At 37.0% G+C, this 15268-nt stretch overlaps 1 protein-coding gene across 3 annotated transcripts in view; it reads right to left on the bottom strand.

Annotated features, from left to right (window-relative positions):
* Nucleotides 1–15268, bottom strand: part of CCSER2 (coiled-coil serine rich protein 2) — a 188528-nt gene that overhangs the window by 80312 nt on the left and 92948 nt on the right. For all 3 annotated transcript variants that reach the window (XM_003783501.3, XM_023509523.1, XM_012801432.2), the window contains exons 4-5: nt 14652–14742; nt 5456–5618 (exon numbers count right to left, since the gene is read on the bottom strand). In XM_003783501.3, coding sequence (XP_003783549.1) covers nt 5456–5618; nt 14652–14742 — 254 coding nt within the window. The remainder of the gene's footprint in view (nt 1–5455; nt 5619–14651; nt 14743–15268) is intronic.

The raw sequence follows: 15268 nt of genomic DNA on the forward strand, positions 1-15268 counted from the left end.
AAAAAAAAAAAAGATATCTACTAATTTAAAAGGGGGAAAGGAGACACGACCCAAGGAAGAGAAGCACTTCTGGGATGGCAGAATAAATATCTCTAAAGATTCATTCCTCCATAAAAGCACTGAAACAGTGGCAAATCTGTCAAAATCTACTTTTTCAAAACTCGGAATATCAACCAAAGGCTTGCAACAACTAAGAAGCATTTATTAAACAAAAAGGGCTGAATCTTGGTGATAACAGCAAGCTTTATGGCATTTAATTTATCTTATTACCATGCCCATCTTCTCAGCAATGTGGCAGCTTGCAAACCAAGAACCTTACCAGCACAGTAGCTGTAAAATACAGCAGTCACTAGCAACTGGGGGGCAAAATGAGTTTAGAACTCCCCAGTGAAGCACCACTCCCAGAGAACTGTTGCTATTTGACCATTCTGGCAGCTCCCTGGGAAAGGTCCATTCTAGGAGCTGTTTTATTTGAGCTTAGAGCTTGGAGTAGTCTCATACCTAGTGCATTTGTTTGGGAAAAAAATCCATGGCAATTACTTAAAATCTCAACACCCAGGAGGATAATATTAGTTCAAACAAAAAGCTGACCAATAAAAGTAAAAGGAATACCTGAGAATGAATGCCCACAGAAGGCTTGGAAATGCTCCAAATTGTCTTTGGAACAGAGAAGACTATACACATGTGTAGGCTGTGCATATGCCAAGGGAATCCCTGAGAAGGTGCTAACCTTTCACCTTTGGCTGGCCTTGAGGCTTCAAACAAGGAGGAGAAAAGCCAAGGCAGAGCTGCAAACTACTTACTAGGGTGTTGAAGGTGCATCTAAGCCCAAATGCCAAGACAAAAGAATTTGTTGCTACCATACCTTCACTGCAGGATACAGTAAAGCTGGAAGCTTCTATACCCCACTTTCAATAACACACAGATCAGAGATCAACAGGGAAATAAAAAACTTAAACAACACTACAAACCAACAAGACCTAACAGACATCTAAAGAACATCTATAGAGATTAAGTTAGTAATAACAAAACTTGCTGCAAAAGAAAATCCAAGACCAAACAACTTCACTAGTGAATTCTACAAAACATTTAAAGAATTAGCAAAAATCCTTTGCCAATTCTTCCCAAAAATAGAAGTAAAAGGAACACTTTCCATTTTGATCTATATGGTCCTGATACCTAAATCATAAAAGGACATCTGAGGAAAATAATAGACCTATACTTCTTAAAAATATATGCACAAAAAAACCTAAACAAAATACTAGCAAATTGAATCAAACAACACATAAAATGATTATCTACCATGACCAAATGGGATTATACAAGAAGTGCAAAGTTCATTCAACCTCTGAAAATCAGTCAATGTTATACATCTCATTAATAGAATGAGGGGGGGATTATCTGAATAGACTCAGAAGAAAGCATTTGACAAAATCAAATACCTTTCATGACTAAAAACACTGAACAAAAACTGAATAGAAGAAAACATCTTCAAACTGATAAAGAGTATCTAAAGACCCACAGCTAACATCATACTTCATAAAAGACTGAATAGGGCAGCACCTGTGGCTCAAAGGAGTAAGGTGCCGGCACCATATGCCAGAGGTGGCGGGTTCAAACCCAACCCCGGCCAAAAACTGCAAAAAAAAAAAAAAAAAAAAAGAATAAATTAAAGACTGAATAATTTCCCCCTAATATCAGAAAGAAGACACAACTGTTGGCTCTTGCCACTTCTATTCAACACTGTACCAGAGGTTCTAGCCATAGCAATTATGCAAAAGAGAAAAAGTATCCAAACTGGAAAAGGAAAAAGGAAAACTATCTATTCTAAGGTGACATGCCTTATGTACAGAGACTTCTAAAAAGCTAATAAGCCAAGGGTGAAACAAATCATATCTATGAACACTGGAATCACTCAGACAGTTGCAAAGCTTATAAAAAGGACAGAAAGTGAGTCAAGGGCCAAGATTTTTGTGAGCAACTGAAAGGGATCAATGAAAAAGAAAAGATACAACCAAAGGCCCCAAATCTCAAAGAAAAGGGACATAAAAATACTTCATTTATAAGTGACAATGAGGAATGAGTCCAAAATCCCACCTTTCAATAGTAAGGTACTATTGGAAAATAAAAATCCTTCACATAAAAATGTTACTGGGAAGTAGTGCATCTAGGAAAGAACTAGGTTTTGGTTACAATCAAAAGAATGAAGATAAGAAATCAATAATGTACGTTTCTTAGGATGTGAGAGAATTCTATATAGCATAGTGGAAGGTATAGGAAAAGAGGAAGCCTGAGTAGAAAAGAAAAATGAAAGATTAGGCCAGATTAGGTGGACTAGTAAAAGATTAGTCCCATAATTCTTTCCGGCTTGCATTGAAGAATATGTGAGAGAGCAGCACTGTGATGAGAATATGAGAGAATGCAGTTTGGTAGTTCTCACCAGTCTTCCCAGGACCTTTGAATTATGGGTAAAGCATATCCTAAAATTAACTATAGTAATAAAGGGAGTTGACTGACAGAAAGACAGAAACACTCAAGAAGTTGTATATAGGAAGAGGGCATTTAACATATGTAATATTAAAAAGGCTATTTTTTAATCCAAATTCTTTTATATTAACTGTTTATACATCCAAACTCTTTAATACTAAGGTATAAATAGACAATAATAGAATAATAGTTTCAAAGTATGTTGGATTAATGCTTATCTTAGAAAAATTGTCTTTTTATACCACCCACTCCTATAACTGGCTCTGGGGAATCTAGACATCTCAAACCTATCAAAACCACCCCAAAACTGGAGGAGATCAATAAATTGGCCAACTTATAATCATTCACTAAAAACCAGTCTGCTTTAGCCTACCTACAGGGAAGCGCCATGCTAAGTAAATCAGATTAGCAATCCCTAAGAATGCCATGTAATGCTCGCTTGTCACTAAGAATTACCAGTATAGATGATCCACCACACATGATAGTCCCCTAAGACTAAGAGAGATTTATGATCATATATTTTAGAAAATGCCTACATATTATACCTTTTACTATCTTTTGCAAAACCATAGTGCTACATCTATATGTAAAAGCACCATTAAGCCCACTATTTAAAAAGAATTTCTTTATTCTCATACTTACTTAACCAGAGAACCTCTCTTTTCTTCTGACATTCAAGGAACACAGTTTTTGGAAAACATTGCTTCACTCTTCTGACAGATGACTACATAATCAGCCTCAGGTTGGCCATTATGAAAGACAAAAGATGACTATCTCCGGGTAAATCCATTTCATTCTGAACAGTCTAAATAAGCTGAAATTTGTCACCCTTTATCCTAAACCACATATAGTTTTGCTATCTAGAGTTAGAAATCACATCTTCTCATTCCTTAAAATGACCTAGCATCCAGCTAAGGGAAACTCAAGAGTAAATCTCTGAAAATACCACACCCTTTCCTATATGCTTTTGCACATGCCATTCTTTCCATCTGGAATATTGACCTTTCTCCTACAGAAATAGCTCCTTTGCAATTTCTACAGTCATACTTTCAGAATCAATTCAATAGTAACTTCCTTTACACTCTACTGTCCTAGACAAAAACCAGTTGCTACATGCTCTTTTAGTCCTTTATACATCATCTTATTGAAGCATCCATCATCATTGTACTATTCTGACACCCACTCATAACTGTCAATATGCTTGTCTGTCCTGCAGACTCAGCACCCTGGCAGAAAGAAATGCATACTAACCACCTTTCCATAGGATGGAACAAGCATGTGAATCATATCCCAACTAGTAAGTGCAAAAGATTCCTAATAAGCTTGCTCACTTCAGAATATTTATCATCTTCAACACAGTGGCCCCAAGAACCCTTTATCAATCCACAGCTTTTACCTCTCATAGCATCTCTAAATTCATCCCAGGTTGAAAATTTAGCATAGGCTCGACATATAGGTTCTCAATGAATATGTGTTAAATAGATGTATAAATCTTCAAAATAAGCAATGGTACATAATTTAGTTTAGCTTCTAAATTTACCTCCTTATAAAGGGAATATCAAAGATTAAGGAAGTATAATATTCATTATTAGCAAAGAAAATGTCTTAAATCAGATTCTTGCTTGGTATTACCAACTCTCTGATGTCCCCTCCTTATCAACAGCCCAAATGGTAGAAACAGAACAGCCAAAATAATTCCTAGGAGGATATGCACTCCATACATTCTTCAAGATCTTCTCAATTATATTCTTGCATTGAATTATACCAACAAAAAGGATTTTTAGCTGGACATCACTGGCTCATGATTCACTTTAGAACCTTCCTTTTTCAGTTCAACTAGAATTCTTTGCACCTTGCATTGAAGAACATAACTAAGAAACAGAATTAAGAAATTTGTCATTATTTTTACTTTGGGAAGCTGCTGGGACTATTTACCACTAACACAAGGTGTTCTCATAAGTACTCAATGTAAGCAGGGTTTTCTCCCTTAAAAGCAAATTCCCAGGGTTTTCTCTCTTAAAAGCAAATTAATCCAGAAGAAACACACCCTTTATCTCATGTACACTGTACATCTTGTAATAAATTATATTTTATTCTTTTCTCTTGTTGCAAAGAATCTTAGAAAAAAACTTTTCCTTAATTTAGAAACTATACGGGACCGTGTTTTCCTTCTATAATTTCTTTAGCCTAGTTTTATTATTTGCATTGTTAATGTGTTCCAGTATGACTTCAAAGCCCTGTGGAATAAGATAAAGAGTGAAAATGAAGAAATTCATAAATAATAACTGCCGGGTACACACTGTAAACCAGACACTGCTCCAGGTATTTTTAACCACAATCCTTTAACAATAAGAGAAAGGTATTCACTATGTTTCATAGATGGGAAACTGAAGTAGAGAAGGGATTAAATTATCCAAACTTGCAAAACTAATTTGTGCCAAGCCAGGTTTCAGCCCCAAGTTTAAATGACTACAGAGCTCTGTTACACAGATGATCTGATCAAAATAAAGATTATCCTATACGTAAAACAAAAAAAAAGCTTCTAGCATTGTATAGTAGGTTCTTCTGTTTCTAATGGTACTTATGGAACTTTAAAATTTCAACCAATTATGTAAGCAAAGAAGACAGATCACTTGGCACTAATTTTACACATTATTATTTAGAAAAATATAAGCTTTAACAAAGTCAACATGTAATCATTCATAAATAAGAACTAGAAAATCATACAACTTAAAATCAAAATGAGACACAAATATAATATGTATGTTTACGATAAGCTAATGAAAAAGGATTTAAGCCAAAAAGAAATAATTGGACATATTACTCCATTTAGTACCATATATAACCTGAAATTTTTTTTTGAAGCCCCTACAAACTAGACAAAAACAATTGCAGGGGGGTAGGGAAAGTACAGTTCAAAAATTAATCTCAGGATAGCAAATGAAATCCAAGTTAGAACAGCACTTACCTGCTCAAGTCGCTTTTTCCACGGTGATGATAGTGATCAGGATGGCTGAGGTGGTAATGTTCCTGTCCACTCCACCTCTGGGGTGGCCTTTTCCAAAATCCTTCCTGAGACTGCCGAACATTTCTGTCTGGTCGGTCAAAGCGGTTCATATTGTCACACTCCACTGGACAGATTGAAAAGCAGAAGACTATAAACATGCACACACTCCACAAAAGTTAACTACTTACAGCTTAATAATTAAATGCTGCTGAAAATAAAAAAGCAGTCTTCTAAAAAAAACCAGCCATTTATGCTAGCTAATCACAAAATCAAGATTTCCAGAAGAATTACCAGTTTCTTTGGTGAAAATTGAACTTTATATTAGTCAAACTGAAGCAAATTATAATACTTTTACATCACAGCCATCTAAATAAACAATTAACTGCTTTACTGTTTTAAAACAAGCAAATTGTCCCTGAAATCAACATGATACATTTTAAACACCAGTAATCAATTTGGGATGGTTTCCATTAATATCGCAAGTTGGCTCTGATTTCAGAATGAAAATGACAGGAAAACGTTGGCTTTTAAAAGTCTAGTCGAGAACTCATTCCTAAAAATGAATGCCATAATTAATTTCCACTGATTTTAAGAAGCACTAATTAGCTTTCCATCACAAACAAATCACATTTTTAAAACGAAGCTCACATTTTCAGAAAACAAGACCCTTCAATCAGCCTGTAGTTAAGAGTTTGTTCAAAGTCTAAATGCCACTGAAAACAAAGCCAGTACTTTGCAGCAACAAATAGTACACTCCCTTAAATCCAAATACCACAAAAACACGTAAAGAATCTCTTTGAAACATCCCAAGCTTCTTCACTTACCCAAAGACTTTTCCCTCACATATCTGAGCACTCACTGAGAGAGTTACTTTGCACAAGGGAGACATTGTGTTACCGGCTGCCTACTCAGACATAGTTGCACACAAGGCACTGCCGAGCAGGCCTTCCTTCCTGCTCAACTCCCAGCCCTCCCAGTGGGAAGCAAGCCCAGTTTGCCCTGTGACTCCATCTTCACTCAGTGCTTGCATAGCTACTGACTTAGGACTGTTACTAAAAATACAGCTAAACACTAACCCAAGCCACAGAACAGGAAAGGTTTCTCTAGTCTGAGAACTATTACATGGAAAATTAAAGTCTTGCATGTTTGGGATTCCTTGTTACCAAAAAAAAAAAAAAAAAAAAAGCTTTAAAAATCAACATAATCTTTCAATTAAAAAAAAACTCACTTATTTACTGTTTCACTGAATCAAAAACTTGAATTTGAAACACAATAAGTTATGTCATTACAGTATACTAGATGAAAACAAACATTGTCATTCCAAAAAAGGAAAATATAGTTAAAGTACAGATATTCAATTCTCATACCAGGACTCATTCTAATATATTTTCTCCAAATGTATAACAATTTATATAAGTAAAACATTTTTGAAAAAGCACTGAAATTTTATTCATATTCATTAGAGAAATCAATGGGAGGGAAGAATATACACATGTAAACATTTTATAGTCTTTAAAAAAATTTAAGTATGCAAAAGAAGATTTCCATTTGAAATTACTTCAAACAACTTCTATCATCTTAATGGGACAGACTAAGTTTTTTTTTTAAAGCTCACTTATAGAAAACCAAACACAAAAAGGCAAGGTGATCATTATGCTGCCTCCCTCCACCAAAAAAAATAAAATCACAAGTAGAAATGAAATTACAAAAGAAAAAGAAATTTTTAAAACCTAACCCCAAGAAGGTTTAAAACTATTTTTAGATTAGTGCCTTTAGCTACATCATTTATAAACTCACACCTGTATTCTACTCATAGATTCAGTCAAGATCTCCTAAGTATTTCTACGTGGCTTAAAATGCTACTTTAGTTTAAGCAACTCTGTATAGAAAAGAGCTAAATCTTTATCTACTTTTACATATTCTGAATTCTATTTTTTCTTAATTTAAACAGAAGAAACTACATTCACCCTCATAGCAAGAAGTGTGTTTTTGTGTGTGTGTGTGTGGTTTTTGGCTGGGCCTGGGTTTGAACTCACCACCTCTGGCATATGGGACCAGCGCCTTACTCCTTTGAGCCACAGGCGCCACCAAGAAGTGTTGTTGGAAAAAAACACCTGATAATGCTTTTACAATGATTATCAACATTGGACACAAAGAGTAAAAAGATACAAACAAACCAGGAAATGGGTTAAATATTACCGGCAATTACAATGCAGAAACATACACTACTTTTCTGTTTGCTAAAGGTTGCTGGCTCCACATACAGACTCCAATAGAAGAATAATTGAAATTTAAACTCAAACATGGGCATAATGGCAAAATAAGCATTGGAAATATACATTCACCATGACTACAAAAGACTTATGTTCAAATTTAGACAGTGGGCTTAAACTATAAACAAATGACTATTCCAAGACTGTACAGAAAGTACCATGCTTGGGCCAGGCACAGTGGCTCACGCCTATAATCCTAGCACTCTGGGAGGCCAAGGCTAGTGGACTTCCTAAGCTCATAGGTTGAAGACCAGCCTGAGCAAGAGTAAGACTCCATCTCTAAAAAACCACAGCTGGGCATTGTGATGGGTACCTATAGTCCCAGCTAATTGGGAGGCTGAGGCAAGCAGATAGCTTGAACCCAGGAGTTTGAGGTTGCTGTGAGCTATGATGCCATAGCACTCTACCCTGGGGCAAAAGAATGAGACTCTAATGAAAAAAATAAGGAGGAGGAGGAGGAGGATAAAGGAGAGAGAAGAAAGAAGAGGAAGAAGAAAAGGAAGAAGAAGAAGAAAGAAAGAAAGTGTCATGCTTATACTCTTACCTGAGAGACTCATCAACCACACATTCACATACTTTAAAATGTTTACAGGAAGAGAATATGAAATAGTAGGGGCAGCGCCTGTGGCTCAAAAGAGTAGGGCGCCGGCCCCATATGCCGGAGGTGGCTGGTTCAAACCCAACCTCGGCCAAAAGCCGCAAAAAAAAAAAAAAAAAAAAAAAAATGAAATAGTAGCAGTTTCATAGAAACAATTAAGGGTTCCATGACAAAGGAAAGAAACAATAGAAAAAAGATAATAGAAAGAAAATAAAATTGTAAGATGAAGACAAATGAAACCACCTTCCAGAGCCTGATAATTTTTGACCCAATGTGTTGATCATAGGCCAGATTTGGCCCTAACTATAAGTTGAAAACCCCTACTGGTGAAAATATAGGGCATCTGAAGGCGGTCTCTAGCTCCAAAAGTAAAAGTCAGCAGATTATAGCGTTCTTTTAATATAAAGTAAGAGAGAAAGATAATGTCAGGACTTTTGGTCTCCAGAAAGGGAAAGATGACATAACATGGCCGTAACTGGCTGACCAGCTATAGCAGATAATATCAGCCCTGGACACCAAACAGACATAAGCTTCTTTTGATGAATATCCAGTCTTGGACTGTGTTTTAGCACTTCATCTTTACCAAACCATTGTGCAGAACACTTGCAATTGTCAAAAAGAACCCATTTTTCATCATACATGACAATGCAGTGTAGAAATGATTCTCCTTTATGTCATGACAGCACAGAAAGGCAAGCTTCAAGACCACTTCTCTTCTGATCCTCATTTAATTCAGGTGGAACCCATCTATCCAGTTCCCTTACCTGCTGATTTGTTTCAAATACTCCAATACTGCAGGAATAGTAACATCAAATCTTACTGCTAATTCATGTGTAGGCTGAGCTGTATTCGTTTCCACTACAGCTTTCAACTCATCATTATCTACCTTGGTCTCATTTTCAAAATTAAAATCACCAGAATGGAATGTCACAAACCATGAATGTACTGTGCATTCCATAGCTACATCCTCCCCAAACACTTCATTGATATTTTGAGCTGTCAACACGGCATTGTTTCTATGATAGAACGCATACTTGAAAATTATACAGATTTTTTACTTATCCATGGTTTCACAAAAATTGCTATAAAAATTTCAAAGATAAAACACAAGCCAAAATGTGCATTTGAAAGAATGAGGATGAGCTTTCACAATAAAAATAAAATAAGAAGTATTACAAGTGAAATGTCAGAGATAGCAACTGTCAACTTTGGTATGTGATGTGGGGATTCCTGTATCTAACACTCGTTCAACTCATTTTCATTTTTTGATTAAAAAAAAGCCATGATACTAAAAGTAACCTACATAATTTATCTTATAACTTTAAGCCCTAAGCAAGTAAAGGATGACACAGGTAATATTTCCATAAGTAATGAACAATTGGATATGAAGATAGCAAGGAAACGTGAAATAAGTGTGATTTAATAGGCACGTAATTTCCTGTGGAGTTTAGGAAGTCATTAAAAAGATAATGTTCTCAACAGAGAAACGTTTAAAACAGAATGGATTCAAGTATTGGGGCTGAGGATATACCTCCTTAATGTATGACTCAGGAGACCAGATCCCTCTTTGGCATATTTTGAGCCGTGTATGTTAAGAAACTACAGAGGAGTTGCTCTGAAAAGCTGACCTTTCATAAAAGAAATATACATCTATAGAAGAAATCCACATTAGTAAAAAATATCTGTATTAGGCAGTTCTGTCAATTTTAATTGACTTTTATTACCTAAGAAATTTTTTATCTGCATATCAAGACAACCTTTACTCACCACACATTTTTCTCCCTCCCCTTCCTATAATTTGTGTCTCCAAGCTAAAGCTCCTATTCCTTCCCGTAGTTCAGGATGCCATATAAGTCTTAATCATCTGACCCTTCTTCATGTCTCATAATTTGTAGGCATCGTGTGTATACATACATAAATCACTTTTCTCCTATTAATCTGCTTCTGTCAATTTAATTTGTAGCTCAAAGAACCTGGAAAGGTAGAGGGAAGCCATTTCTCTTTCTCCTACAGAGGAGTAGCGGCAAATGTAAGAGTGTTTATGCTGCAGAAATTCATGAACAAGAGGATTATACTATGAATGTGTCAAGTGCCAGCCTTTAAACTGCAGGCAATAAGTGTCCATTACAAGAGAGTAAAGCAACACAACTCCCATTTTGACATACAAAATTGTTCAGTTTAGAAACACCTTAAACGGCTCAAGTTGCTAAGTCGCCAGCCACACACACCTGAGGTGGCGGGTTCGAATCCAACTCAGGCCCACCAAATTACAAGGACAGCTGCAACCAAAAAATAGCTGGGTGTTGTGGTGGGCGCCTGTGGTCCCAGCTACTTGGGAGGCTGAGGCAGGAGAATGGCTTGATGCCACAGCACTCTACCTAGGGGTTCTGTCTCAAAAAAAAAAAAAAAAAAGAAAGAAAAGAAAGAAGCACCTTAAACAAAAAGTCTGTCAAAAGAAATTTAGATTGCAAAATTCTATCTTTAAGGAATTTTTTGACCAAAGTAAGAGAAAAATGTTTTTTTAAGTTAAGACTATCTCTCTTTAAACTATTCCCAAATCATTTAGGCTCATGTCTGTAATCCTAGCAATTTGGGAGGCTTAGGCAGGATTCCTTGAGCTTAGGAGTTTGAGATCAGCCTAAGCAGTAGAGAAAACCTATCTCTACTAAAAATCGAAAAATTAGGCACCTGTGTCCCGGCTAATTAGGAGGCTGAGGCAGGAAGCCTGAACCCAGGAAATTGAGGTTGCTGTGAGCTAGGTTGATGCCATGGCACTCTAATAAGACTCTGCCTCAAAAAAAAAAAAAAAATCCTTCCAAATCACACCAGTCAGTTAAGTACTGGAAGAGGGAGACTATTAACACGCTTATAAATACTGTAAATAGAAAGGATATTTGGGAAACAATTGGCCTACATGCAATTAGAAACAAAGGAAAATAAATAAAGTAGGCGGGAAAAAAGTGTTCTAAAGGGAAATTCAAGGACTCAATTTCCTGCCTTCCCCCTAAACTCAAAGATGAATTTTTCTCAATTGTAAAGAACAATCTTGCAAATGTTTTATTTATACAAAACTATGATATAAACCTTTAAGTTCACAAATGTTATATAACCTGACTGACTAGGATCACCGTTAACTCAGGTGTGGATTTCTATGTTAGGGCTCAGAATATGATACTCCAAAGTCTGGCATCTTGGTATGGTGAGTGTTTTGAACTGAAGGAAACTGGAAAGGTATCTCTTTCTCTTACTCTCCTGTCTCCCATCCCTTTCTACCTTGAAGAGAGTCAGAGAAACCAGAATTCCTCTTCCCTGAAGAGGTCATAATACTGAGAACCTCCCACCCTTAAAGCAAGCCATTAAACATAGACAGGTTATTCTCTTTCATCTCCATTCTTCCTTGAAGACCTTCATTCCAGAAGAGTCCTACGGAATACCTGGGAGGCAGAAATGCTACTCCGAGTTCAAGAAGAATCTAAGCAGCCAGCCCTTGCTGCATCCTCCATCCCTGCGGTCTATTACATTTGATCATACCCTTTTATACAATGACATTTCTTTTTTTTTTTTAGACAGAGCCTTAAGCTCCCCTGGGTAGAGTGCCGTAGCATCACAGCTCACAGCAACCTTCAACTCCTGGGCTCAAGCGAGTCTCCTGCTTCAGCCTCCCAAGTACCTGGGACCACAGGCGCCAGCCACAACGCCTGGCTATTTTTTGGTTGCAGTCATCATTGTTATTTGGCGGGCCTGGGCTGGATTCAAACCCGCCATCTTAGGTGTATATGGCTGGTACCTTAGCCATTTGAGTCACAGGCACAGAGCCTATACAATCACATTTCTACACAACTATCCATTCTTTATTGAGCCTGAGCTTAAAAATAGATATATTTCCCTGGATCACTGGGTCTTCACTTCTGAAGGTTCCCCCTGTGTCACATATAACTTTGATTAAACAAATTTATTACGCTTTTCTCTCATTGACCTGTCTTCTGTTATAGGACCATCAGCTATAGCCCCTTATGAGTGAGGAAAAGTATCACACCTTTCTGCCCCTACATCTCCAGTGATTCTCAGACAGTCCCCACAACTGTCCAAGAAACATCTGGCCAACATTTTCTTTTCCTTTGTACTACCTCACATGCTAGTTGATAGAGTTGACTGTGTTAATGCAATTTCCATGTAAATACTCTCATGGCTTCTTACATGAAAACTGTGAAGACCACCCCCCATTTATAATTAGGTAATAGCAAACTTCAATACATTAAACCCAAATTGAAGATCTCAATGAGGTGCCAATCTCCTTGTGAGCAAAAATTCCACTAATATTGGCTCAATTAGAGGAGATAAAGCCATTATAAAGTTCAGAGTGAACAATCCAAATCTCTACCCAAACTTGCATAATATTTTACTTCAAAAAAACAGAAGTAAAAAGGTCAAAACCAATAATTGAAAGCATTTATTAGAAAACTCCTTAAAGCTCTACCAGTCCTTGTAACATTCCTATCCTCCCAGCCAAAAAATAGAATGGGCAGATATAGTCATTAGGGACTTCAAAGCTATAAGAATAATCATTCCCCACTTTCCTCTAGTAGTAAACCTAAATTCCACTTTATCTTTAATGCCTTCTGAGGCTACATATTTTAGATCCATGTTGTTTCTTTTGGGTTCCTTTAGCTCTAAATAGCCAACAGTTGTTTGCGTTCTCCTAGAAAAAATCTATAATACTGTTCACATGGGATGTTCCCAGGAATTCCCTCCTACTTTTCACAGATCTTCAAATAAGACTTTAAAGACTTAAGATTTCCCTGTAGTTCTACTTTTATCTAATATGTGGATAACTTTCTGTTGTTCATTAAAGATAAGGCAGGCTCTAAAACAATTCCATCTCTACTTCCTGTTTCAGATCAACAAGGGCACAAAGTTTCCAAAGAGAAGTTGTTATAATTCTGTCAAAGAATTATATGCAATATCTTGGGTATGATTTATTTCAAGAAGTCACTGAGATTTTGAGATCATTACACGGCATTCTGGCAGAAGAAAATAAAAACAAATATGAGTTAGTGGTAAAGTAGCAAGCAGGTGAAAGCGGATACCCGAGAAAGGCGAGGTCTGGGAGAACAGGTCTTCTCAGGGAAACCTCAAAGATGCACCTGCAGGGTCCTCTCCATGGTGACTCAGCTCTTAGGAATTTGTAGGCTTAACTTCCTGGAACCTGGAAATTTCCAAGTTCTGTGAAATCCTGTAGTTCTGGAGGGGCTAGACTAGCATCTCCCACTTGATTCAAACTGGCCAATGAATGAGAAGGGTACCTGTGGTGTGGAACTTTTTGTCAATAAAAAGGGAAAGATTAAGCTAGTCAGGGAGCGCAGCCATTTAGAAATCTTCTATACCGTAAGCTCCCGGCCGATGAATAAAGCCCTTCCTCTTATAAACGTGGTGTTTGGGTGCTCTTTCTCTCTGATGAGCTTCATCTTCCTGCAACACAGGCACTTAACACCCTGATGAAACACTAGGACGAACACCTCCTCTCTCTCTGAAATACTCTTGCATTTTTCTAACACCATAGACAAAAAGGACTCTATTTGCCCTTATATTTTATCCCTGCCCCGGGAGGCCGAGGCCACCTGGAAAATATTGACTGACAAGAAACCTTTACTCTCTAGAGCCATTCCTCTCCCCTGGGAGGATCTCCCTTACCCCAAGGACTTTCTTATGCTGATCTCTGGTTCTCCACCAGTCCTTAAGACAGAAAACCCTACAAATTTTATGTCACTGGGGGCAACAGAATTCAAGCCCTCCTTGCATTTTGACCCCTCTTGCATTTTTACCTAAAGTGCTATCCCAGTAGTACTAAGATCTAGAGAGAAGACAGACTAGGATTGGCAGTAAAAAGGATAGAATAAACCATAGAGAAGGTCATAATTTTCCCAGAATTGATCTTCTAAAAATATTAATCAAATTAATATATTGTTTCACAAGCCAAATGTATCCTCTAAATACACTTCTTAAAAATAAAATGAGACAAAGTGAGGAAACACAGGTATGTTTGTGTATCTACCACATACAATAAAATACATGATGTCATGCAGAATTTATATCTAAGACCTACAAAATCATATTTTAAACACTTAAGTTAGTTTGCTAATAAAATTATCTCATATCACTTAAGATTAATCCTCAAAGTTAAAGGCTCCCCTGAGACTAAAAAGTCTACAAGTAATAAATATCAAATTAACATTAGCCAAATAGCTCAAGTATAAGCCCCTGGAGATTCAATGTTGTCCCAACTTACCATTTTCAAGAGGTGTATCCTCAGGCAGATCCACATCAAGCATAAGGTCATCATCTTCAAGATCACATGATTCAAGATTATTCAGAATATCCTGTTAACAAAAGCAGTAAAAAATGCTATAACCTAGCTCCTGGGATCTGTATAACCATTAGTTTTTAAAAATATCACATGATGGCTCAGCACCTGTGGCTCAAGTGGCTAAGGCACCAGCCACATACACCTAAGGTGGAGGGTTCGAATCCAGCCCGGGCCTGCCAAAACAACAATGACGGCTGCAACCAAAAAATAGCCGGGCGCTATGGCAGGTGCCTGTAGTCCCAGCTACTGGGAGGCTGAGGCAGGAGACTCACTTGAGCCCAGGAGTTGGAGGTTTCTGTGAGCTATGATGCCACAGCACTCTACCCAGGACGACAGCTTAAGGCTCTGTCTCAAAAATAATAATATTTTTTTAAATCTCTGGACAATTATCTAATCTTGGGACAAGAATGAAATTTTACTCCGAACATCTTTATCAACATGAAAATATTTGTTGTCCTTAATATATAGTCTCTTCTTAAAAATTATTATGGATACATAATAGGTTTTTCATCTTAGAGGGCATATGGAATGTTTTGATA

This window comes from Otolemur garnettii, unplaced genomic scaffold, assembly GCF_000181295.1.
Source record: "Otolemur garnettii isolate 467f Iridium unplaced genomic scaffold, OtoGar3 scaffold00008, whole genome shotgun sequence".
NCBI classification, from domain to species: domain Eukaryota; kingdom Metazoa; phylum Chordata; class Mammalia; order Primates; family Galagidae; genus Otolemur; species Otolemur garnettii.